The sequence below is a fragment of the Lemur catta genome, chromosome 1 (genome assembly GCF_020740605.2).
Source record: "Lemur catta isolate mLemCat1 chromosome 1, mLemCat1.pri, whole genome shotgun sequence".
NCBI lineage: Eukaryota > Metazoa > Chordata > Mammalia > Primates > Lemuridae > Lemur > Lemur catta.
Window position 1 is genome coordinate 117,615,666 of NC_059128.1, and position 24,820 is coordinate 117,640,485.

At 49.5% G+C, this 24,820-nt stretch overlaps 2 protein-coding genes across 10 annotated transcripts; one reads left to right on the forward strand and one right to left on the reverse strand.

Moving 5' to 3' along the window:
- HSH2D (hematopoietic SH2 domain containing) lies at positions 1 to 10,760 on the forward strand. 6 transcript variants are annotated; one of them, XM_045551141.1, is made up of 7 exons: positions 1,013 to 1,212; positions 2,526 to 2,719; positions 3,966 to 4,112; positions 5,992 to 6,081; positions 7,034 to 7,199; positions 7,726 to 7,860; positions 10,032 to 10,760. In XM_045551141.1, the coding sequence occupies exons 3-7, from the start codon at positions 3,988 to 3,990 to the stop codon at positions 10,614 to 10,616; spliced, it is 1,101 nt and encodes a 366-aa protein (XP_045407097.1). In that variant the 5' UTR covers positions 1,013 to 1,212; positions 2,526 to 2,719; positions 3,966 to 3,987; the 3' UTR covers positions 10,617 to 10,760. The 6 variants fall into 6 exon arrangements, with proteins under 6 accessions (XP_045407103.1, XP_045407097.1, XP_045407088.1 ...); XM_045551147.1 differs by lacking the exons at positions 1,013 to 1,212; positions 2,526 to 2,719 and adding an exon at positions 1 to 146; XM_045551132.1 differs by lacking the exon at positions 2,526 to 2,719.
- Positions 10,761 to 12,550: 1,790 nt separating this feature from the next.
- On the reverse strand, positions 12,551 to 20,615 carry CIB3 (calcium and integrin binding family member 3). Of its 4 annotated transcripts, none has more exons than XM_045551198.1 (6): positions 20,409 to 20,615; positions 18,607 to 18,641; positions 16,873 to 16,984; positions 15,719 to 15,866; positions 14,510 to 14,705; positions 12,551 to 12,670 (listed from the first exon to the last, which is right to left on the reverse strand). In XM_045551198.1, the coding sequence occupies exons 2-6, from the start codon at positions 18,609 to 18,611 to the stop codon at positions 12,649 to 12,651; spliced, it is 483 nt and encodes a 160-aa protein (XP_045407154.1). In that variant the 5' UTR covers positions 18,612 to 18,641; positions 20,409 to 20,615; the 3' UTR covers positions 12,551 to 12,648. The 4 variants fall into 4 exon arrangements, with proteins under 4 accessions (XP_045407154.1, XP_045407145.1, XP_045407127.1 ...); XM_045551189.1 differs by lacking the exon at positions 20,409 to 20,615 and adding an exon at positions 18,869 to 19,132 and having other exon boundaries at positions 15,770 to 15,866; XM_045551171.1 differs by lacking the exon at positions 20,409 to 20,615 and adding an exon at positions 18,869 to 19,132.
- Positions 20,616 to 24,820: the final 4,205 nt, after the last annotated feature.

Consider the following 24,820-nt stretch of genomic DNA (forward strand, 5'->3'; position numbering starts at 1 on the left):
GTCATTGCTCTCGACTGAGCTCCGTGCCCCATGCTGGAGGGTGGTCACTCCTATCATCTTCACATGACTGAAGAGTTCTATTGTCATGCCCACTTCGCAATGCAGGCTCAGAGAGGCTGAGCGACTCACCCAAGGCCACACAGCAGGTGAGCGAGAAGCTGGGTTCCATGTGTCTATCTCCTGCTCCAGGCTTGTTGACCTACAGACTACAGACAACACCCCTCCCCCCGCCACCCCGAGAAGCAACAGGGGGGTGAGGGGAGCACCCAGCTTGAGCCCACAGCAGGGATTATTCCGCCCAGCTGGGCAGCAGCCATAGGCCCGTGGGGAGGCCCCCAGCCCAGCCAGGGGGATCTGAGCCCTTTCTGCGTGAGAGACAAGGAGGAAGTGGCTTTGCCTGTGTGCCCCCCAGCCAATCCGTTAAGCATGGGGTGGGGGGGCCACACCCAGGGCCCACGAGGCATGTGTAGGAGCTCCCAAAATAGTCTAACTCTTCAAATCAGAAAAAAGAAAACGAACACACCGATAATAACTACATAATAAGGAATCCAGTCTGGCTGCAGGGGCTTGATGCCAATGCAATTGTAAAATCTAGCGTTAAGTGTGTGTGGGTTTTTTTTGTTTTTTGGCTTTTTGTTTTGACAGAGGAAGACCTGGTGTGGTCCTGTGTGGGCTGTGGGCCCCCAGCCTGTCCAGCCTCGGTCTGGTCTCAGAGCCTTTGACCGTCCCGTTCCCTCCACTGACAACACTCTTTCTGCACCACACCCCCCGCCCAGAATCGCATTGACTCCTACGTGCCCTCAATGCCCCTTTCTCGAGATCAGCAAGACCCCCTCTGTCCCCCCTTGTGACAGTAATGACTTCTCACTGATAGATTCTACATGCTAGGAGAGGAGGGCTTGCACCTGTCTTAGGGTCACCCCTATGTCCCCCGAAGAGCTGGCACACAGTAGGTGCTCAAGAAAAGCTCGTTGAGGGCTAGGCAGGAGCAAGGTGTCCCCCAGCTGCGGCTCCATGGCTTTGTGGGACAGCAGACAGAGGGTGGCTGGTCCCGCCTCCAGGGCTTACCTGCTAGAGGAAACAGAAACCCAGAGCCACTTGGGGCGGCCGGCCCCGCCCCACTGACGACATGTAGACCCTGAATCGAAACCCAGGCTCCTGCAGCCACCGGCACAGCCAAGCGAGGGTCCCGGCCACCCAGGGGGCCCCCAGGTATGGGCTTCAAGAGCCTCAGCACCCTTCTGGCCCTCTCTCGGGGAGACAGAGCATGGGGGCGGAGCTTGTGGGGTGCAGAGCAGCATGAGGAATTTTCTGGAAGCATGGGGGAGGACTGCCTGGAGGAGGGGGCATTTGAGGTGACCGTCGGAATATGGAACTTGAGTTGGGGAAAGGGCACTCCTGGCAAGGGAATGTGGGGAAAGGCGTGGACGGGAGAGAGAGAGAGCAAGGATGGCCTTAGGACTAGAATGTGGGGAATGAGGAAGTGTGGGAGGCCCCAAGACCCAGGTCAGGAGTTTGAAATTTAGTATGGGTTCATGCATCACTAGATAGCTGTTCTTCGGCAAGCACCCTTGCACCATCCTCTGGGCCCAGCCAGCACCAGGGGATGCTGGGCACCCAGATTAAAAAAAAAGAAAAAAAAAAGAATCCAGCCCTGGATCCTGGGCCTCAGGAGACCCCAGTCTGGTGGAGACAGAGCCAGATGAAAACACTCCAACTCCATGGGATCATAGCTGGGCCAGAGGGAGAACCAGTGGGGAAGGCAGGGACAGAGAGGGGTGCCAGGGCTTTATCTGGGAGGAGAGGCAGGAAAGCTGCCTGGATGAGGGGACATTTTTACCGGGTTTTGCATGATAAATAGGAGCTCTTCCAAGTAGAAAAAAGAATAAGCCTATAAACATTGCCCTGTGCTAGTTCACAACTGGATTTACCAATATGACATATATATATATATATATATATATATATACACACACACAATGCTTACTCTGTGCCAACTATACCTTCCCAGGCAAATATCATTATCCTCAAGTAACAGATGAAAATATAGGTACAGAGAGGTTAAGTGACTGGCCCAAGGTCACACAGCAGCTAAGTGGGGGAGCTAGGGTTCAAACCTAGGCCATCTGGCTCCAATTCCAGGCTCTCCGTCGCTTTGTCACCCTGTTTTATTAAACATTTCTTATTAGATCTGTTTAATCTTCTTTGCCCCCAAATTCCCTTCGGCTACATCCTAGAGGGTGTACTTGTCTTCTCGCAGGAGAAAGTCAATATTGACTGCCATTGGTCAACACGCCAGTGTTTCTCTGTCCCCAGAGAAACGGCCCAGTAACAAAGACCTTTTGAGATATTGAAAAAGTAGATGGGGCCAGTGAGGGAGGGATCTGAGCTCCAGTCTGAAGACAGAATCACGGGTGAGCATGAGGGTGCCTTGGGGCTCATTCAGTAGGCCATGATCCTTATGCTAGTTTTACACCAACTTGATACCGTTTTGCAAATCGGTGCTGTTTTCTCTCTTTCTCCAGCTCTGTGCTATTGGCTCACAAAGTCCAGTGGTCCTTGAGCTTAAACTTGTTGATAATGTGTGTGAATTAACGACAAGCCTGACACATCGTAGGAGAGCCATCAGTGGTCACTACGTGTGGCAACACTGGTGGCAGAAGCAACTGTCTGGGCCACATGTCTCTAATGTTTAATGAAACCAAGGCAACCCTTTGTGGTATGCACCGCGGGTGGGCTATTGCATTCCTTTGCTTACCATTTTGCTATCTCCTCATCCCTCCAGGGACATTGATAATTGACTTGATATTTAAATAAACTCTATTCATACAGTTAAATACACTTATTTATAAAGGAAACTTTCTAGCCCTTGTAGTAATGCATAATAAGAACAAAAAGGCCAGACATGGTGGCTCAAGCCTGTAATCCCAGCACTTTGAGAGGCTGAGGTGGGAGGATCACTTGAGGCCAAGAGTTCGAGACCAGCCTGGGCAGCATAGTGAAACCTCATCTCTACAAAAAAATTTTTAAAAATTAGCTGGATGTGGTGGCACGTGTCTGTAGTCCCAGCTATTCAGGAGGCTAAGGCAGGAAGATTGCTTGAACCCAGGAGTTCAAGACCAGCCTGGGTGACATAGCCAGATCCTGTCTCTGCAAAAAAAAGAAGAAGAAAAAAAAAAGAAAAAGAAAGGAAGAAAAAGATGAGAAAAATTAGCTGGACATGGTGGCGAGTGCCTGCAGTCCCAGCTACTCAGGTGGCTGAGGCAGGAGGATCACTTGAGCCCAGGAGTTCAAGGCTGCAGTGAGCTATGATCACACCACTGCCTGGGCAACAGAGTGAGACCCTCTCTCTAAAAAAAAGAAAAGAAAAGAAAAGAAAAGAAGGCCGGGCGCGGTGGCTCATACCTGTAATCCTAGCACTCTGGGAGGCCGAGGCAGGAGGATTGCTCAAGGTCAGGAGTTCGAGACCAGCCTGAGCAAGAGCGAGACCCCATCTCTACTAAAAAAAATAGAAAGAAATTATCTGACCTACTAAAAAATATATATATAGAAAAAAATTAGCAGGGCGTGGTGGCGCATGTCTGTAGTCCCAGCAACTCGGGAGGCTGAGGCAGTAGGATCGCTTAAGCCCAGGAGTTTGAGGTTGCTGTGAGCTAGGCTGACGCCACGGCACTCACTCTAGCCCGGGCAACAGGGTGAGACTCTGCCTCAAAAAAAAAAAAAGAAAGAAAGAAAAGAAAAATGAATAAAAAGAAAAGTGCTAGAGGATTTTGGGGAGAAGACAATGAATGAATATGTAAAAAGTGCCAGACACATAGTGAGTGCTCAAGAAACTTAAGCCAGTTTTAAGCCCGTTGTTCTGTCAAGCCTAGAAGACTTCTCAGAGAAGGAGGAGCATAAGATGTGAGAATAGAACGAATATAGGAGGTGCACCAAACTTGAATGTCCCCCTCTCTCGCCCCCAGGTGAACCCCACCCCCAGAAGCCATGACAGAGGCCGGTAAACTGCCCCCACCACTACCCCCACGACTGGACTGGTTCGTGCACACCCAGATGGGCCAGCTGGCCCAAGACGGGGTCCCCAAGTGGTTCCATGGTGCCATCTCAAGAGAGTGAGGACACCAATACCCTGTACTCTCTTTCCTGTGTGCCCCCACCTTGAGCAGGTTTTTATTTCAGAACCCTGGGCTCAGCTCAGCTGAGGAAAGAGCTCTTGAATTCTGGGCTCAAATCCTACCTCCTCTGCGGACTCACTGTGTGACCTTGGGCGAGTTACTTGCCCTCTCTGGGACTTGGCTTTCTCCATACAAGTAGCCACCAGGCCAGCATTGCCAAGGACCTGGCAGCAAGCCCCACCTTACCCAGGACAGGTATCACCAATCAATGATGGCAGGATACAGCCTCAGAATCCTTCTTAACACAGCGCCCCAAGCATCTGCTCTCAATCCATCAGGATGTCACCAATGTGTTCTTTCTACTTCTGACTGTGAGCTCTGAGGACATGAACAAATAAATCCAGCCAGTTAGTTACCTCCAGGGCCTGGCTCTAAATAAATGGAAGTAAAGAACATTTATAGCCACCTTCTGTATACAGGAAATTGAGAGAATTCTGGGAAGGCCACAGAGAGGAAGCATTGGGCATGGTGTCTGAGCTCTGGGGCCGCACTAATAGAAATATTACATGAGCTGCACATTGCAATTTAACAATTTTTAGTAGCTATATTAAAAAGTGGCACATGCCTGTGGTTCCAGCTATTTGGGAGGCTGAAGCAGGAGGATTGCTTGAGCTCAGGAGTCCGAGGCCAGCCTGGGCAACATAGCAAGACCCTGTCTCAAAAAAAAAAAAGATGAAGTCAAAGGTAACAGTTGAAATTAATTGTAATTTTATATTTTATTTAACCCAGTCTATCCAAGATACCACTTCAACATGTAATCCAAACTAAAAATTTGATCCATGAGGGCCAGGAGCAGTGGCTCACGCCTGTAATCCCAGCACTTTGGGAGGCTGAGGTGTGAGGATTGCTTGAGGCCAGGAATTCTAGACCAGCCTGGGCAACATAGCAAGACCCCATCTCTAAAAAAAATTATTTTTTAATTGGCTGGGCATGGTGGCATGTACCCATACTCCCAGCTATTCAGGAAGCTAAGGCATGAGGATCGCTTGAGCCCAGGAGTTCAAGGCTGAAGTGAGCTATGATCATGCCACTGTACTCAGCCCAAACAGTAGAGAGGAGACCCTGTTTCAAAAAAAAAACAATACTGTTTTCAAAATCCAGCATGTATTGCAAGCTAAAAGCACATCTCAATTCAGATCAGCCACGTTTTAAGTGGTCAGTAGCCACTCGTGGCCAGTGGCCTCTGTATTGGACAGTGCAGATCCAAAGGCTCCCCATGTTACCCCACAGAAGGCTGCCCTACTCTCTGTGAACCCCAGATAATACATTATAGTAATGACAGAATACATAATAGTAATCATAATAGCAAATATTTTGGGAGCACTTACCAGGTAGCAGGCCCCACGCTCACAACGTTGCATGTGTTTGAGCTGTTCTCACATCCGCCCTGGGAGGGAGGAAGCTGGTCAGAAAGGGACAGACCATCACCTAAGGTCACACAGCTGAGCAACAGCAGAGCTGGGTTTTGAACCCAAATGCATCCGAGGACATCTCCTGTTCTGTTACCTGTGATACCCTGACCCACCCAAAGGGGCCTTAATGTGGGACTTGCAGGTGTTTGGGAAGGCAGGTGGGGACTGACAGAGAAGGGAGGAGGTCTGGTCTGGGGTCAAGGTCATCAGAGGCCTCCTACCGTCTCTGGTGAACACCCCCAGTCCCTGAATATCCCAACCGAGAAAAAAAATGCTTTTAGGTTTTTTGTTCATTTAGAAAACCAAAAAAGGACCAGCCTCTGTGGCCCTATGGCACCAGGAGTCTGGCCAGTACCTGGGGTGGCTGAAATGTGGCTCTCTCCTTCCTGTGTGTGCCCTTCCAGGGATGCTGAGCACTTGCTGGAGTCACAGCCTCTGGGATCCTTTCTCCTCAGAGTCAGTCACAGCCACGTGGGCTACACACTCTCTTACAAGTAAAGGCCTGGGCTAGGGGCCAGGGCAAGGGCAGGTGGGCTCTGCGGCTTCTTTGGAGGGGCAAGGGGTGATTCATGCCACAACTTCTCGGACAGCAAACAGTGTGAGGTGTGGCCAGATGCGGCTAAAGAGTGAGCGGCTGCAGGTCTGGCTGTAACCAGCAGACAGAGGCTCAGCAGTAACGGAAACTGTAGGTCTAACAACAAGGGGCTGCTGGAAGCCTGAGAATGGTTGCTGTTCTCCTCCCACCGCCGACCTTCTAATTAGTGACTCCCTGACTCTGGGTTAAGGAAACCCAGGGAAGTCCAGCTCTTTAGCACCTGAAAGGTTGATCTGGTATTATTTCAGAAGATTCAGAAGCACAAAACTTATTTTTCAAAGGGCAAATCCAAAAGATTCCAGGCCAAAGGAATAAACAAGTCCAATGGCTCGATTACAGAGTTCCCCACAGTGGCAGAAGCTTGGGCCAGGACTCACATAATCCAAGGTTCAGCTCTGCCATTCTATGCTGTGTGACCTCAGATAAGCTATTCAACCTCTCTGTGCCTCCTGCAAAAGAATGCTAAAACTTAATTCAGAGTCTTGATGTAAAGATTAAATGAGATATAGTAAGCACATAGCCATTAATAAATAGTTGCATTGATTAACAGAGCATTTATTGAGTGCTTGCTGTGTGCTGGGCACACAGCCTTATGCTGGAATCTACTCAACATGTTTCATTGTTATCATGTCTATTGCTCGTTTACCCCCAGCCAGGCACAGAGTTTTGCCTGTAGTAGCTTGTTTTATCTTTGCAAGAACTGAGGTCCACCTTAGTAGCCCCATGTTATAAATGGGGAAACTGAGGCAGTGAGGTTGGTAACGTGGCGGGTGTTGCATGGCTAGCCAGTAGGGGTTAGGAGGAGGAATGAGGGGGAGTGGGATGTCCCAGCCCAGACAGTGTCTCCGCAGAGCCCAAAGCTGCTGCCGCCACTTCATGGTGAAGCTCTTGGACGATGGGAGTTTTGTGGTGCCCGGGCAGACAGTGGCCCACGCCTCACTGGACGACCTGGTCACCTTCCACCAGCAGAAGCCAATTGAGTTGCATGGGGAGCTGCTGACACAGCCCTGCGGACAGGTGAAGGCAGGGCCCATGAGGGCCACAGCCATCTCCTTGGGGCCAAGCCTCCCAGACCCCTTTGCTCCCACCTGTCCCCTTTGGCTTCTCTTGATTCTGTCATCTCATGGCCCTTGACCCCTCCTGGCCCCCTGCACAAGGGTTCACGGGCAGGCCTTGGCTGATCTGTAGGAATGGCACGTTTCCTTACAAGGCCCAGTGGATGTGGCCCTAGCCCCCAGGATCCTGCTATGGGTGGGGCTTATTTCCTTATAAGTCTCAGTGGGTGTGGTCTAGACCTTAAGAAACTTCTGTGGGCGGGGCTTATTTCCTTATAAGTCTCAGTGGGTGTGGTCTATACCTTAAGAACCTGCTATAGGTGGGGCTTGTTTCCTTATTAGGCTCAGGTGGGCGTGGCCTAGGTCCTAAGGAGCTGCAGTGGGGTGGGGCAGTCCCTTAGACCCTCCTTCCAGGGTTCATTCAGGACCCCAGCCCGGTGCCTTCCCCCCCACATAGTGCTGAGCTGCAGGTCCCTTTTACCCCACAGAATGACCCAGAAAACGTGGATTACGAGGATCTCTTCCTTTACTCTTACACACTGGCTGAGGAAGCCGCCAGCCCCACCCCTGACCCCAGGGAGCATCAGAGGCCTTCCTTCTGCCCGGTGGCCACACCTGAGGAGGTATGTGACCCAAGGCTGGCACCTCATCTGAGGGATGGGCAGGAGCAGAGGTGGTCAACAGCTGCCAGGGGAGTCTCTTTCTGGAATGAGAATTAGGTCTTGCACGTAGTTTGGTACTTACAAACCTTCCAGTGCTTTCCTGAGATTAAATTCAAACTGCAACCTCAACTCCTCTTCCTGTCCACCATCACTGGTGGCCCTTCTCTGAAACCACAGGACCTTTGCACATGCTGTGTGTTCTGCCCCCTGACCTCCCATGCCTTCTTGCAGTTCTCCTTCAAGGGCCTCCTTCCCCAGGCTCCAGACTCAAAGCAAGACCGACTGCATTCTCTCCCACATCACCCTGTTTATTCATTGCGGAGTGCTTCTCAGAATTTAAAAAGTCTTGTTTATGTATGGGTTTACATGTTCCCTGTCTGCCTCCCCCATCAGACTGTGAGCTTTGGGAGGCTCGGGAATCCATCTTCCTTGTTTGCCACTGCTTCTCCCACCCCTAAGAGAGGACCTGGCATATTGAAGGTCCTCAACTAATGAGTCTGTGTAGTAGGTGAATGAATGAATAAATGAATATATCCCAGCTTCTCAGGGATGGGCAGACTTGGAGAGCCTAGCTGTTCTCCAAGCCTCCTGCATAGCAGGGAAGTTCTGACGGTGGTGGAAATGAAATAGGCTGGTGCGATGAACATCAATGGAGGAGCAAGTCAGTGGAGACAGTCAGGGAAGGCTTTCTGGAGGAGGTGGTATAGAACTGAGATGTGCAGGGTGAGGAGGACTCTGGCACATACAGAGATGCAGGCAGAGCGTCCAGGCAGCAGGAACAGCACATGCAAAGTCCTGGGGCTTAGTGAGTTTGAAAAGTAAAATAACAATAGCCAGGGTGCAGATGGAGTGGAGTTAGTGAGAGGGAGGCTGTTGAAAGGTGAAGCACCTGAGTTAGCGGTGGCCGACTGTCATGGAGGTTTGGGGCCAGAGTGAGAAGCTGGGATTCTATTCCACGTGTGCCAGAAAGCTCTCGGAGACGTTGAGCGTGACTGTATTGATGGTTTTAAATGTTCCTTGTAGCTGCTGCCTGCAGATCTTCCAGCTTCTGGGGGGCAGAAAGAAGGAGGCAGGGGCAGCGCCAGGTGGGGGGGTCCAGAATGGGAGCCCTGGGGGTGGAAGGAGAAGTGGATATTTGGGGCATGTTTTAGAAGGGAGCTTGTGGATGGCTCAGACGTGGAGGGTGAGGGAAAGAAGGATGTCAAGGTGTGGGTCTCTTGGTCCTCTGGTATTCGAGAGATGACCCCAGGAGATGGCAGTAGGGGAGCCCGGAAATGGGGCAGGAGAGAGAGCACAATGAATGAAGGGTGCGTTAGTGAGTGGGTTACCCCTGTGGGCAACCAGGGCTCGGTGCCCCTGGGGAATGCTGGGGGGCTGTGTAGAATATGCACCTCAGTTATGTCACCTTAGGGGCGAGGGAGCTGGGGTATTTATCCTCCAACTTCCATTAGTCATTGGGAGATTTTAAATCTCTGTTAATTTTGGTCCACCGTGCACAAACACAGTGGGCATTGGTGACCAAAGGAGGTCCCCAGGCAGAGTCCCCAGTACTGGCATTTGGGAGCGGGGCTGGGGGCACTGATGTGCTCAGGGCAAAGGGATATAGAGCAGCGAGGGGCATTGACACTCATGTTTTTGGCCTGAACAACTGGTTAGATCAGGGGTTGGCAGCCTATGGCCCTTGGGCCACGTCAGGTCCACTGCCTGTTTCTGTAGGGCCCTCGAGCTAGGCATGGCTTTTACATTTCTGAATGGCAGAGATAAACAAAGTCAAGATAATATAGAATCAGATGACATCCAAATAAAGTTTTATTGGAACACAGGCACGCTTGTTCACTGATGAATGATTTATGGCTGCCTTTGCCCTACAACAGCAGAGGTAAGTAGTTGTGGGTATGGCCTGCAAGGCTGAAAATATTTGCTTTCTGGCTACTTCCAGAAAAAGTTTGCCAACCCCTGGGGGAGATGGTGAAGCCATTTCCTGAGATGGGATGGATGGGGCGTGGAATCTGGTTTGGGGGTTCACACAGGGACATTTCTCGGCCCCAGGGCATCTGGGTGGAACCCGGGCCACAATTTCCCGTGCTGTCGTGGGCAGGTTGGTCCCAGGTCTCACCTGCTTTCGGTTTCAGGCCTCCCTAAAGCCAGTCCTGCTGGATGGGCCAAAGGAAAGCAAGCCGTTGACAGAGATGGACAGAGAACCCACAGAGGATGCCCCTTCCTCCTGCCCCCCAAAAGCCCCTTTTGGGGACGCCTGCCAGAAACTCTGGAGGAACCTCAAAATGCTCCCTGAGAAGGGCAAGAGAGTCCAGCAGCAGCTGAAGTCCCAGCTCACGGCTGTGAATCTGTCATCATTCTGGGATGCCAGGAGATCGACAGTGACCCATGGCTCCAGGGCCAGGGCAGGCCGCAGGGAGCACTCAGGTGCTGCAGCCCGTGAGGACAATATCTGCAGGGACCCCTTTGCGGCCACACCCCTGAAAAGCCCCTCGCAGCCCCAAGCCCCAAGAGACAGAAATGTCCCCTCCAGGAAGACCAAGAGGTCTGTCAGCTGGGACAAGGTGATGCCAGGGGATAGGAGTTGGCACCAATCAGTAGTGAGGGCTCTCTCCTACTCAGTGTCCTGGCCGGAGCCGAGGGGCATAGCAGAGCCCCAGGAGGACTGGCTCCCCGAGGAGTACCGCCCACCGCCACCCTTTGCCCCTGGGTACTGCTAGAAAAGGGGTTCACCCCGGCTCCAGAACATTCGCTGTCAGAGGCTGCCACACTCCTGATGTCCTCGCTCTGCCATGGCCCCACACCAGTCCTTGGGAGCCCAGGAAATGTAATAAAGATGTTTTGTGGGTCTGGTCCTGCAGTCACCGGTGGAGTGACCGGGTTATTTTAGTAATAATAATCAGAGTCATAGCAACAGTTCGATGCACCTACTGCATGCCAAGGCCCCACGCCAAACCCCCTTGTTCGTTATTTCTTTTATGCCTCTGAGCAAGCCCATCAGATAGGGTCATTCTCCGAGTTTTGAAGAAGAGACTGAGGTTCAGAGAGGAGAAGAAGCATGACAAAGGCCACAGTGTCAGCACCAGGATTTGAAGATGGGTGAGTCCGAGCCTTTTTCCCACATAGTCCATGCTCTTGTCTAAAACCAGAGCTGCACCTGGGCGTGATCATCTTCCAGCATGTTCTTGCCTCTAAATGGAGCTGTTCACACTTTCCTCCGGGGGTTTTATGCAGATTAGGGAGATGAAATGTGTTGAGGGCTTGGTGCACAGTAGGCTCTACGACATCATCAGTGTCAGCTTGAGGAGAAGCAGATGAGCCCTTTTTCTTTAAAAAAGTGAGGAGGCTGGTCGGGCGCGGTGGCTCACGCCTGTAATCCCGGCACTCTGAGAGGCCAAGGCGGGAGGATTGTTTGAACTCCGGAGTTCGAGACCAGCCTGAGCAAGAGTGAGACCCCGTCTCTACTAAAAATAGAAAGAAATTATCTGGAGAACTAAAAATATATACAGAAAAAATTAGCTGGGCATGGTGGCTCATGCCTGTAGTCCCAGCTACTCGGGAGGCTGAGGCAGTAGGATTGCTTGAGCCCAGGAGTTTGAGGTTGCTGTGAGCTTGGCTGACGCCACAGCACTCACTGTAGCCTGGGCACCAGAGTAAGACTCTGTCTCAAAAAAAAAAAAAAAAAAAAAAAAAAAGGCAGGAGGCATCACAGAGCCCTGCTTGGGGGTGGGCTTGGAAGGGAATACCAGGATGCAGTGCTGTGTGACCTTTGGCAAGTCTAGACCTCTCTGGGCCTGTTTCTTCACCTGGTAAATGAGGCAAACAAGCAGTCCCTCCTTCTCAGGATGAACTGGCAGGATGCACGTAGAACCTGGGGCTCTGGCACACAGTAGGTGCTTAATTTATTAGTGGGTTAGGGTGAGAGTGAGCTCTCTAGAAATGACACACTGTACAGTGGAGGTGTCTGGGAAGGTCCCTGAGGGCTGGTCTTGGTTGCGGGAATGACCACTCATTGTACTGACTGGAGCATGGGTAGGGGATCCTGGGACAACCTCTGGTGGAGCGGGGTGGGACTCCCCAAATTGGCAAGATGTAGATGGCTGGGATCTTGAATTAGGTGCACCTGGGTTCAAGTTGGCCTCTGCAAATGACTTGTGGTGTGGCCTTGGGCAAGTCACTCTGCTCCTTCTAAATGAGGGTATGATGGCTCCTGGGAGGCGCAGGTGCCTCATAAACTGTAAAGTGCGGTGCCTGCCTCCATGAATGACATTCCAGCCACTCTCCATCAGAGGCCTCCTCTTGGCAGCTCTGAGGAATTAGCAAGGGGTGAAAGTGTCAGTCCCTTTGAAGGACTCAGGGATTAGGGGAAAAGAACAAACTTGAGCTGGCAGACCTGAGGTTTAGCCGTGGGCGGGGTCCTCGGATGAGCCTGATCTCCCCACCTTGTCTCTGCCCATGGTGACCTGCCATGAGGCATTTCTAGCCTTCAGTGAAGAAAATCTGTCAGCCCCTTCCTTGTACAAATAGGCAGATCGTGGCCCAGAGAGGGTGTGGCCACACCCAGTGTCACACAGCAGCAGGCAAATGTAAGATTCCAGGCCCCCTCCCTCCCATCTGCCAGTTTTGAAGTGGAAAATGTGATCCCCCCAAGAGGTGTGACTCAGTGACTTGTGTTTATTCCCCCAGACGAGACTCCACAGCGGGGCGAAGGGTCAACCCGCCCCTTCTGTAGCTCCTTTCTCCGTGGTGCTCTCAGATGCGAATGTGGAAGGTGCTGTGTGCAAAGAGAAAAGGGGTCAGTGTCATCAAAAAGAGGGCAAGCCCTCGTCATCCTCCCCAACACTCTTGCCACAAGGCCCCAAAGCAGGCAGGAAGCCACGTGGGGAGATGGACCCCCACATGCAGCCCTAGGCCATGGGGTCTCAGAGTTTACATCCCAGCTCCACCTGGGACTTGCTGTGGGACGCTGAGCTGGTAGCTGCCCCTCTCTGAGCCTCAGTCTACTCCTCCATAAAATGGGGATGATAGCTCTTCCTGCTTCCTAGGCCTGTAATGAGGGCTAAGGGGGCAAATGCTCATGGAGGGACCCACAGGAAGTGCTCAGTCAGTGGCGGAGAATCCACCCTGTTTTCATTGTTCATGTCCCTGTCTTGCTTATCCAGGGCAGAAGAGCCCCTCTGTGCGCAAAAGGATACCACTAAACAATAGCAACAACAGGGGGAGGGAGGGATGGGGAGAGATTTTTTTTTTTTTTTTTTTTGAGACAGGGTCTCGCTCGGTCCCCCAGGCTGGAGTGCAGTGGCATGATCAGAGCTCACTGCCGCCTCCAACTCCTGGGCTCAAGTGATCCTCCTGCCTCGGCCTCCTGAGTAGCTGGGACAACAGGCACATGCCACCACCACTACCAGCTAATTTTTTAAATTTTTTTGTAGAGATGGGGTCTCACTATGTTACCCAGGCTGGTCTCAAACACCTGGCTTGAAGTGATCCTCCTGCCTTGGCCTCCCAAAGAGCTGGGATGACAGGTGTGAGTCCCCATGCCTCACCAGGAAGAGGTTTGTTAAAGGACACAAAATTACAGCCAGATAGAAAGAATAAGTTCAAGTGTTCTATACCACTGCAAGATGACAGTAGTATATAGTAATAGTTTCAAATAGCTAGAAGGAGGATATTGCATGTTCCCAACACAAAGACATGATAAACGTTTGAGATGGTGGATATGGGAATTACCCTGATCTGCTACCATACATTACATGTGTCAGAACATCACTATGTACCCCATGAATGTATACAATTATTATTTGTCACTTAAAATATAAAATAAAACATTAAAAGAAGTAACAGCAGCAATAATGACAGCACATGCTTGTTAAACACCTACTGTGTGCCAGATGCGGCCCTAAATTCTCTCCATATATTAACTCAGAGGTCAACAAACTTTTTTCTATAAAGGGACAAATAGTTGATATTTTCAACTGTGTGCCAGGACTCAACTCTGCCATCTCAGCACAAAAGCAGCCATAGACAATTATGTGCACAAATAGGTGTGGCCGTGCGCCAATAGTACTTTATTTATAGACACGGAAATTTAAATTTCATATCATTTTCACGTGTCATGGAATATTATTACTTTTTGATTTTTTTTCAACCATTTGAAACTGTAAAAGCTATTCTTAGCTCACAAGAGGTACAAAAACAGGCTTTGGGTCTCAGACATGGCCTGCTGGCTGTGCTCTGCCAACCCCTGTATTAACTCATTTGAACTTCGATATCAGCCCTACAGTGGGGGCTCTGATTTTCTTCCCCCAAAGGCTGCCAAGGACAGTTGCATAGTCTGTTCACTGCAAAACACATTGTTCCGGCAATGAGGGCTAAAGTCTAGCTGGGCTCTGCTTGCCAAAAGAGCTGCAACCTCACCCCCAAGAGGTGCCCACAGGGTCCCTAATTTTCCACACTTCATAGTCAGGGACTGAAACCAGGGAAACTGAGAAAGTTCCCCAAGGTCACAAATGAATGAACAGAGGAATTTTCATGAGTGGAGTCTGTGAACCGTCTCTGTAAGAGCCCCTTTCAGATGTGAAAATGGATTGTGCGGGGTAGTGGGAAATGTCACCTGAGGAAGTCAGGTGCCCGTAGGATCATGTTCTGGAAGTCTTCCAAGGACAGCCGCCCGTCGTGGTCCCCATCAGCCTCGTCCAGTACCTTTTCACACACCAGGGTCACCTCCTCAGCGCTCAGCTCCCCCCGGGTCAGCTTGGTCACTGTCTGCTCCAGGTCCCACGTGCAGATGTAGTCATCATTGTTAAAGTCTGTGGAGCAGGATGGATGGGCAGAGACAGCAGGTGGCAGGCAAGCTGGGCTGTCTGTGGGCACATCTTGTCCCCATGTTTCAGAGGAGGAAACTGAGGCACTGGGAGGGCACCCAAGGCCCTGGGGTAAAATCTGGATCCTGGCATTGGGCAGGGACCTGCTGGGAGTTCATTCATTTATTCACACAACAAAGTATTTACTGAGCACCTACTATGTGTCAGGCACCATGATAACTGGTTATAATTCATTCATTCACTCATTCAACAAGTATTTCTTCAGCATCTACTGGGTGCCAGACACTGTGATAACTATTTTCATTTACTCACTCAAAAAAGAGTTACTGAGTGCCTACTGCATACCAAGCACTGTGATAACTTTTTCATTCATTCATTTATTCAACAAGTATTTATCGATCACCTACTATGTGTCAGACACCCTGATAACTGATTTTCATTCAGTCACTTGCTGAACAAGTATTTCTTGAGTGCCTGCTAAGTGCCAGACACTAAGATAACTGCTTTTCTTTCATTTATTCATTCAACAAATCTTCACTGAGCACCTACTATGTGCCGGGCACAGGAGACAGATGGTGAACAAAACAGATATGTTGCTACCTGTGGGTCTCTCAATAAAAAGTGAACAGGGCAATAAATAAGAAATTAAGCAGCATTGGACAGTTCTAGGAGAGAAATAGGACAGTGGGATGCAGAGTGACTGGAAGCAGGTCCTACTTTCGACCTTGACTTCAAGGATAAGAAGGAGCTGAGGGCAAGGTGCTCCATGCAGAGAGTATAGCATAGGCAAAGACCAGGAGGCAGAAAGAGTTTGGTGTGTTCAGGGAACAGCAAGGCCAGTGCAGCTGGAATGGAGAGAGGTAGGGGACAAGAAAAGGAGGTACCAGGGTGGGGTGGAGGACAGGGTTACTTGGGCCTCAAAGTCCTTGGGGAGACATTTGTGGTGGGGGCTCCACCTGCTTCTCACACCCCACTCCACCCCAGGGCTGTGCACACACCATAAATTTTAAAAGCATAATAGGCTTTGAGGTCACGGGGAGCCATCTCACTCATCACGGAAAACATGTCTAGAAAGTTGTTCAGAGTCATGTGGCCGTCTCCGTCCTCTGAGAAGACCTGGGCGATCCTCTGGCGGAAGGGGTTGTCCTGGTGACAGAAAAGAAATAGGGAGGCGACCCTCTGACCAGGGTCTCTGGTGGCCCGCGTGGTCTCACTCTCAGCACCCACCTTCCTGGGAAGGTCCAAATGCCCTCCAGCAAGACTGTCTCCCTCCCACGGACCCTAGACAGGACTTTGGGCAGCTCCACCCTCCAACTCCTGTGGTCTGAGTGATGCTGACCTCACTTTCAGCTCCAGGAGCAGCCACGTGACCCAGGTGAGGCTAATCAGAGATTTCCATTCACCTGGCAAGTGTGATTGGCTCTGGGATGGGCGTGTGGCTCAAACTGGCCGATCAGAGGCTGCCCTGGGATGTTTTCTGAAAAACTGGGAGGGAGGGATCTGCTTTCTGCTGGTTGCAGAGCTGACAGAAGCTAAAGCTAAGTGGCTGAAGGTTCCCTCACAGCCTCCAGAGGAGAGGCTGCCTGACTCTGAAACCTCTTCCAGGGAGGAGCTGAGAGGTAAAGGGAGATTCCTGAGCATGTCATCGAAGGTCCTCGTTCCAGCTGCACCTGACGCTAGCTCCTGGCCCTGGATTTTTTGTTCAGGTGATCCAATCCCTTCTGTCCCTCTTAAATAAGGTTTCTGTCATTTGTGAAGAAATAATACCTACTCAGTCAGTCACTCAGCCCCCAAGTTCCCTTCAGAGGCACAAACCATGCATCAAACATCTGGCTGAGAAGAATCTGCATGTAGCAGGTTCTATTATGAAAAAAAAAAAAAAAAGCTAATGTTGCCTGAGTACTTGGCATGCTACACACCCTGTCTTGAGCCCATTACCTGAGTCATCTCATTTCAGCCCCCAACAACTCTGAGTTTTAATCCTGTCTCAGTCACATTGTACCTGTGTGACCACGAACAAGTGTCTTAACCTCTCTGAGCCTCAGTTTTCTTATCTATAAAATAGGGAAAATTGAAGCACCCACCTCATAAGAATGCAATGAAGGGACATCTCTGCTATTTTTCCCCTGCCTGCTCCATGCCCCGGGCATACCTTCAGCTCAGGCATGCTGCCAATGAGCTCGTAGGGCACCTTCACATCGGGGTAGCTGGTATAGTCCAGTGGGACGAGCTGAGGGGCCAGGTCCTGGTAGCGATAGAAGAGCCTGATGTGGGGAGGGAAAAGCTGGGGAAGGCTGGGAGCAGGGAGGGGGCAAGAGACTTGTCCCTCCTCTCTCACATTCACAGCTGCTCAATTCACACCAAAGGGTGCTAGATCCCCAAGGGCCATCAGCCCTGGGCCAGACACAGGCACCTCTACCCCACTGGGACAGGGCCAGGGTTGAAAGAGGTTCCCAAGGCTAGGGGAGACTAACTGGGGAAAGCAAGCTAGGGAGGAATAAGAGCTTCCTGGAGGAGGGGGCATTGATGCTGGGCTTTGAAGTATGAGCAGGAGTTTACCAGGCAGATGGAGTTGGGAGAAGGGAGGGTGCTTATGGTCAGATCATTTCACAGCAAGCCTTCAGATAACCCATCAACATCTTGACATCATCACATTCTCAACAAGACCCTGGCTCTAAAGATCCCTCCATTTTCAAACCTTCCTTTTCTCCCTTTATAATGGAAGGCAGGGTTCTTCAATGGGGACAGAGCAGAGGCAAACATTTAATATTCATGTTTTTGTGAAAGGACAAATGAAAGACATTGTGTAAAGCACTGAAGTCCACATACAGTACCTAGATTATAAAGCCAGCTCTCTGCTTAGATGCCCTCACCTGGTGACACCATACATTCACTGGGGCATGCTGAGACCTTGTGGAGACTGTTCTTGGTGAGGCCTCCAAGCTACTAAGGGCTGTCTCTGAGAGAGACGGGAGCCCCTGGGTCACATGGTGACTAGGAACTAGATGGTGTTGGGGGTGGATCTAGTCCTGACCACCCAATTCCCTATCTGGGTCCCCTCAGTGAGCACGCTGGGTCTAGGTTTCCATGTGGCCTTGAGCAAGTACCTCTTCCCCTCTGAGCCTCAGTTATTCTATTCAACAAGCGATGTCAGCCTTCAAATTCCTTGGGGCTCTGCACACCTGCCTGCAGGCTTGGGGTCAGCCCAGCCCTTGTCTGAGCCTCAGTTTCCCCATCAGTAATCTGATCATGATGGCCAAGGTGACCCTGCAAGCTGTCCTCACCCAGACAATGGGGCTCACTGGTGAAAGGTGTGTCCATCAATAATGGATGTCTCGTGACCACACAACTGGGGCCTTGGCTCTGATCACTCTGCAGAGGAACCCCAGCCAGCTTGGGTTTCCCAGCTCCAAGTTCATGGGTCGGGGCCTCTGGACAATGGCCTCATAGGCCGAGGGATGACGTGGGATACTCATCTGTGCCTATCTTGCTGGGCTCATACCAGGGACCTGCAGCAGTCTCAGGCCACCTCCCTGCCCCACACCCTCTCCTGGGTTTCAACCCCACAGCCCAGAGCTGGCTCTGAACTCTGCACTTGGACTCCCAGCCTCCAGTCCCAGCCTCTGCACATAGGCCTCGGGGGGATCTTTCTAACCTGTCGATTGGTCTCTCTCCTGCTCACACACCCTCCATGGCTCCCTGCCACCCTTGGAGAAAAAGCCAAGCTCATCAGCCTAGAGACTATGACAATAGCATGCCTGCAATGCTCCCCCCCCGCCCCCGCCACCACCCTTAGCATTTTTAAGTCCCATGAAATTGCAAATATCTTCCAGCAATGAATAGAAAGTTGTTTCCAGGCCTTCTCCCCCCTCCTCCCCGGACTGACCTCATGATCTCCTTCCTTGTGAAGAACGTGCAGTCCTGTGGAGAGAGATGATGGCTTTACCAAGACCCTGCCTCTGGGGCCTCTGTTCCCCACCCCGTCCTGCCACCCTATGCCTGTGCAGATGTCCTGTTGCCCCTGTACACAGAGCCACACCAGGAACCTTGGCTGACGGTGCACTCAGGTAAAAGGATGCTGTTCCCACTTCTCAGACCCGGGAACCAAAGCTGTCAAACCTACCGAGGGCCCCTCCTGGCTCCCCTACCTGATATGCTTCCAGCTGCTCATGAGTGAAGACAGTCTGCTTGTTGCCCATGGTGGGGACACAGCCCGGACACCGGGATGGATCCCTGAAGCCCCTTGTCTCCTTGGGGCCACACGTGTGGCTTGCCAGGCTGCTGTGTACCTGTGTCTGGGCAAATGTCCCTGCCCTGGCTGTCACCTGCCCACCCGCCCCGTCACTCCCAGCCTGATTGAGACTCAAGTTACAGCTGTGCTCTCTGGGAAACAGCCTGAATGTGTCCACAGACACGGAGGTCACGGAGCAGCCCTCAGTGGGGAGCCCACATCCGCCACCACCAGGTGAGGCTGGGGGTATGAGGTACCTTCAGGAGACAGGCAGACTGTCAGAAAGGCTGTGGGTACCCACCCCTCCAGCTCAAATTCCAGCTCCCTGTCCACTTAGCTGTGTGGCCTTGGGCAAACTGCTTGACTTCTCTGAGCCTCATTTATGAGAAGGAAATTACACGACTACTTATCTCATAGGGTCTTTCCAAGGATCTAATGAGATAAAAAAGTATTTGACCATTAGCTATAAGCCAATTCTAGACATTGGGAGCATAACGATAACCAAGCTAGATGAAGTTCTGAGGTGTCCATTGGAGTTTTTATCATTATTATTATAAGTGTTATGTTATGACTTGAGAAAAGTGATCCAAGGTCTAAGTTTGAGAAACTGGCTAAATAAAACCAGATAGAGTTCTCTATTGCAGGAATTGTCAGAGCCTTTAATGTTTTCTTTTTGATTTTTTGGGTTTGTTCTTTTTTTTAAGAGACAGAGTTTCCCTCTGTTGCCTAGGCTGGAGTGCAGTAGTGCGATCACAACTCACTGCAGCCCCAAACTCCTGAGCTCAAGTAATCCTCCCACCTCAGCCTCCTGAGTAGTTAGGGCTACAGGTGCATGCCACCATGCCCAGCAGCTAATTTTTTGTTTGTTTTTGGTAGAGACAGGGTCTCACTGTGTTGCCCAGGCTGGTCTTGAACTCCTGGCCTAAAGCAATCCTCCCACCTCAGCCTCCCAAAGGGCTGGGATTACAGGTGCGAACCACCGTGCCTGGCCAGAGCCTTTGATATTCTAATGTGCACTGTGCATCCTCAAGGGGGAGAGACAAGGTGGCTGCTCCCAACCTTACTAAGACCCAGGGATCTTCTTGGACAGATAATCTGGGGGTCTAAAGTTCTTAGCCTGGCTAGCCCTTCATGCCCTTCTCACTCTGGGTGTCATCTGTCTTTCCACGTTCCTCTCCTGCTCAACCTTTTGCAGCCCCATACCCCAAACCCCCTGAACCACTCTTAGATCTTCCCCTTCCCTCATCCCCACCCTCCAAGGCCTGGACCATTGCAATTCCTCCCAGAAGACTGCCCTGCCTCAGCCTTGTCACTGAGGGAGGAAGCAGTGATCTGATTGGGTCAGGCAAAGATGGGCTGATGAGTCCTTGTCTCTGAAATCTGTACTGCAACAAAACAGGGCACCCACAGCTTTGTAATTCAGTCCCTGTTCCTCAATCTGAGCACTTAGTTTTCACCTGTGGTTGATTTTTTTCCTTCAGGCTGGTGCTGGGGTCATGAATCGGGCACACTTGGTCCACCCAGGCCTGCTCAGGTTACATGATCTGCAACCTGGGGGTCTGTTGCACTGAAAAACAACTCATCATTTCATTACATTCTGTGACAGACAAAGTTGAACCTAAGTTGAACCAGACTGAACTGGTTCTGCGTTGCAGCGTCGTCAACTCATCCTCTACCCAAATCTAAGCAGTCATCTTGTAAAATGTGACCCCGATCAGCCTCTAAAGACTCCCCTCCAAGGATGACTTTTAAAAACGGACCTTACCAAATGTTGACGAGGACATGGAGCAGCTGGAACTGTTGTGTATGGCTGGTGGTTATGCAAAATGGTGCGACCCCTCTGGAAATGGGTGGGTAGTTTTTTATAGAGTTAAATATGCACTTACCACACGACTCAGCGATCACACTCCTGGGTATTTACCCGAGGGAAATTAAAACTCATGTTCAACCAGGAGTGAACCCTAACATAAATTATCAATTCTGGTTGATAATGATGTATCGATGTAGGTTCATCACTCGTAATAAATGTACCACTCTCCCGTGGGGAGGATGCTGTTAACAAGGAGGCTATGCAACTGAGGAAGCCAGGGGTGTATGGGAAATCTCTGCACCTTCTGTTCAATTTTGCTGTGAACCTAAAATTGCTGCCTAAAAAATGAAGTCTAATAAAAGAATTTTTAACTATGTTCACACAAAAACCTGTATATGCCATAAAATGGGAAAACATGCATTTGTCGCTCAATATCCATGGGGGGTTGGTTCCAGGACCCCTGAAGATACCAAAATTTGTGGATGCTCAAGTCCCTTATATAAAATGGCATAGTATTTTCACATCACTTAAGTGCATCTTCAGCAGGAATGTAAGAGTAATAAGAAAAAAAAGCTTATGCACATCCTCCCATATACTTTAAATCATCTCTAAATAACATAATATCCAATATGATGTAAATGCTATATAAATAGCTGTTATACTTTTTTATTTATATTATTTTTATTTTTGTATTTTTAAAAATTTTATTGTTTCCAAATATTTTCAATCTTTGGTTTATTAAATCTATGGATGCGGAACTCACTGATGTGAGGGGTTAACTGCATTTGCAAATCATACGTTTCATAAGGAACTAATATTCAGAATATATAAAGAATTCTTACAACACAACAATAAAAAGACACATAACCTAAGTAAAAACATGCTGAGCGAAAGAAGCCAGACATAAAAGGCCATATATGGTATGATTCCATGTATATGAAATGTCCAGAATTTGCTTTCTCTTCCCCTGGGGTTGGGGGAAAGAAGGAATTTTGGGGGTGATGGGACTGTTCTATACCTTGATTGTAGTGTTGGTTATGTTAAAAGAAAAAACTTTAGGAAAGTTAAATGTAGCAGGGTTTATTTGAGCAAACAACAATTCATGAATTGGGCATCCCTCAGTCCCAGAAGAGGTTCAGAGAGCACCACCTAGTCATGTGGGCAGACCATGTTCATAGACATAAAAAATAAGAGGCATACAGAAACAGCTTGATTGGTTACAGCTGGGCACTTACTTAAAATGGACATGGTCTCATCAGTTGGCAGCCTGTGACTGGCTGAACTTCAGCTGCTGTGATTGGCTGAGATTCAACTATTTGTTACAAGAATATACTCTTGTTAGGTTGCAGTTTGTTTACATACGAAGTCAGGTTGCAGTTTGCTACGTGGGGATTCAAGAGATGGAGACAGCTTTAGGTCGAATCTAATTTAACAGTTACATGGCTGGCTGTATTCATTTGACAAAACTCATAGAACTCTACACCCAAAACGGTAAATTTTATTGCAATTTTTAAAAATGAAAACAATAGCAAAACTAATTAGAAATGCCTCCTTACTCCCTGTTGCATCATGACTGAAATTCAGATTCCTACGCCTGATCAGACACTTGGCAGTTTGGTTATGCCCTGCCCCTCCAGCCAAAATTAATTATTGAGCACCTACTGTGTGCCAGGCACTGTCCTAGATCTTGGTAATACATCAGTGAACAAAGCCAGGTCCCAGCTCTCACGGAGCTCACATTCCAATGGGCAAGCAGCCAAATAAATACATAATTAGTCAGAAGTGCTAAGTTCTAGAAAGAAAAATAAAATAGGGGAGGGATTGAGAGAGATGAGGGTGAGTAGTGACCTGAAGGAAGTGAGGGAACAGGAAGAGAGTTCCTGGCAGGGGCTATAGCATGTGCAAAGGCCCTGAGGCTGGAATAAGTTTGACACAGTGGAGGAAGGGCAAGGTGGCTTGGTGCTGTGTGAGGACTCTACAAGCACTAACTATGATTAGTTAACTGCTCATGTCTGCCAGCCACCAGAGGCTGTTTCTCTGACACTCCGGCTCCAATAATGGGTTTGTGGTTATTTTGCATTTCCAAGAAATCATTTTTCATGGCATAGATAAATTAATTTTATCTTTGTATGGATCAATTCCACCTTCGCTATTATAAACAATATGCAATGATACCCCTTGTAATATAGCACTCCAAGGATGTGGAGAAATTGGAACCCTGGCACTGTTGATGGGAATGCAAAATGGTATAGCTGCTATGGAAAATAGTATGACGGTTCCTTAAAAAATTAAAAATAGAACTACCATGTGATCCCACAATCCTACTTCTAGGAATTTATCTGAAAGAATTGAAATCAGGGTCTCAAAGAGATATTTGGTATTCCATTGTTCATTGCAGTGTTATTCACGATAGCCAAGACATGGAAACAACCTAAAGGTCCATTGACAAATGAATGGATAAAGACAATGTGGTCTCCCTGGATAGAGTGCAGTGGCATCATCATAGTTCACTGCAACCTCAAACTCCTGGGCTCAAGAGATCCTCCTGCCTCAGCCTCCTGAGTAGCTGGGACTATAGGCGTGAGCCACCACGCCCGGCTAATTTTTCTATTTTTTGTAGAGATGGGGTCTCGCTCTTGCTCAGGCTGGTCTCAAATTCCTGAGCTCAAGCAATCCTCCCTCCTCGGCCTCCCAGAGTGCTAGGGTTGCAGACTTGAGCCACCACACTCAGCCCCAAATGAAACAGGTGTTTCATTTATAAGAGCCCCAAACTGGAAACAACCCACATGTGGTTAAGCAACCTGATACATCCATATTGTAGAATACTACTCAGTAATAAAAAAAAGATACATAAACATGATGACTTGGATAAACCTCTGGGGAATTATGCTGAGTGGAAACAAGCCAATTCCAACATGCTGCATACTGTGTGATTCCATTTGTGTCGCATTTTTAAAATGACAAAATCAGAGAAATGGAGGACAGATTGCTGCTGACTGCCAGTGGGCAGGAACAGAGGGTAGGTGGCAGTGCCCATAAAAGGACAACAAATGGGATCTTTGTGATGACAGAACTGTTCTGTATCTTGTCCATAACAATGTCAATATCCTGGTTTTGATACCGTCCTATAGTTTTGCAAGATATTACCATTGAAGGAAACCACTGATATCAAGGTTACAAAAGCTTTGTAGAATTATTTGGAAATATTCCCATAGTTCCTATTCCTTGGGGGAGTTTGTACAAATTCCTTTCCTGAGATCTCTATTTTCTTTCTTAAAACTGCATGTGAGCCTCCAATTATCTCAAATCAAAAGTTTAATTTTCTTAAAAACCCAATACTGCTTCTCATCCATTCAAAGATACACGTTTTGTTCCACATTTTAATATCTCTAAAATCAAGATGTATCTCCCCAGTGCTGTTAGCGTGTTCTCATTGTCTACACATGCACACACATTCAAAGCACCAGCTTCTAAGTAGGGTGCAGTGGTGCGTGCCTGTGGTCCCTGGCACTGGGGTGGCTGAGGCCCAGGACTTTGAGGCCAGCCTGGGAAATACAGCAAGACCCTCATCTCTGGGGGAAAAAAATAAAAAAGAAAGAAAGAGGGAAAAAATACAAACTTCTCATATCAGCCAGGAACAAAGCAACCCCCTTTTTATCCCAGCTTGGCTTTTTTTTTTTTTGAGACAGAGTCTCGCTGTGTTGCCCGGGCTAGAGTGAGTGCCGTGGCGTCAGCCTAGCTCACAGCAACCTCAAACTCCTGGGCTTAAGTGATCCTACTGCCTCAGCCTCCCGAGTAGCTGGGACTACAGGCATGCGCCACTATGCCCGGTTAATTTTTTTCTATATATATTTTAGTTGGCCAGATAATTTCTTTCTATATTTTAGTAGAGACGGGGTCTCACTCTCGCTCAGGCTGGTCTTGAACTCCTGAGCTCAAGCGATCCACCCGCCTCGGCCTCCCAGAGTGCTAGGTTTACAGGCGTGAGCCACCGCGCCCGGCCCCAGCTTGGCTTTTGATCTGTGCCCATGCCTGGTTCGTGAGCCTTGGACGTACAGA

Excerpts from the sequence above, each read along its gene's own strand:
- HSH2D (XM_045551147.1), top strand. The coding sequence starts at position 3,988 with ATGACAGAGGCCGGTAAACTGCCCCCACCACTACCCCCACGACTGGAC. Across the intron at positions 4,113-5,991 it reads CATGGTGCCATCTCAAGAGA|GGATGCTGAGCACTTGCTGG; the intron begins GTGAGGACACCA and ends GTGCCCTTCCAG. Across the intron at positions 7,861-10,031 it reads CGGTGGCCACACCTGAGGAG|GCCTCCCTAAAGCCAGTCCT; the intron begins GTATGTGACCCA and ends TTTCGGTTTCAG.
- CIB3 (XM_045551171.1), bottom strand. The coding sequence starts at position 18,919 with ATGGGCAACAAGCAGACTGTCTTCACTCATGAGCAGCTGGAAGCATAT. Across the intron at positions 18,642-18,868 it reads AGCAGCTGGAAGCATATCAG|GACTGCACGTTCTTCACAAG; the intron begins GTAGGGGAGCCA and ends CTCTCTCCACAG. Across the intron at positions 16,985-18,606 it reads ACAAGGAAGGAGATCATGAG|GCTCTTCTATCGCTACCAGG; the intron begins GTCAGTCCGGGG and ends TCCCCACATCAG.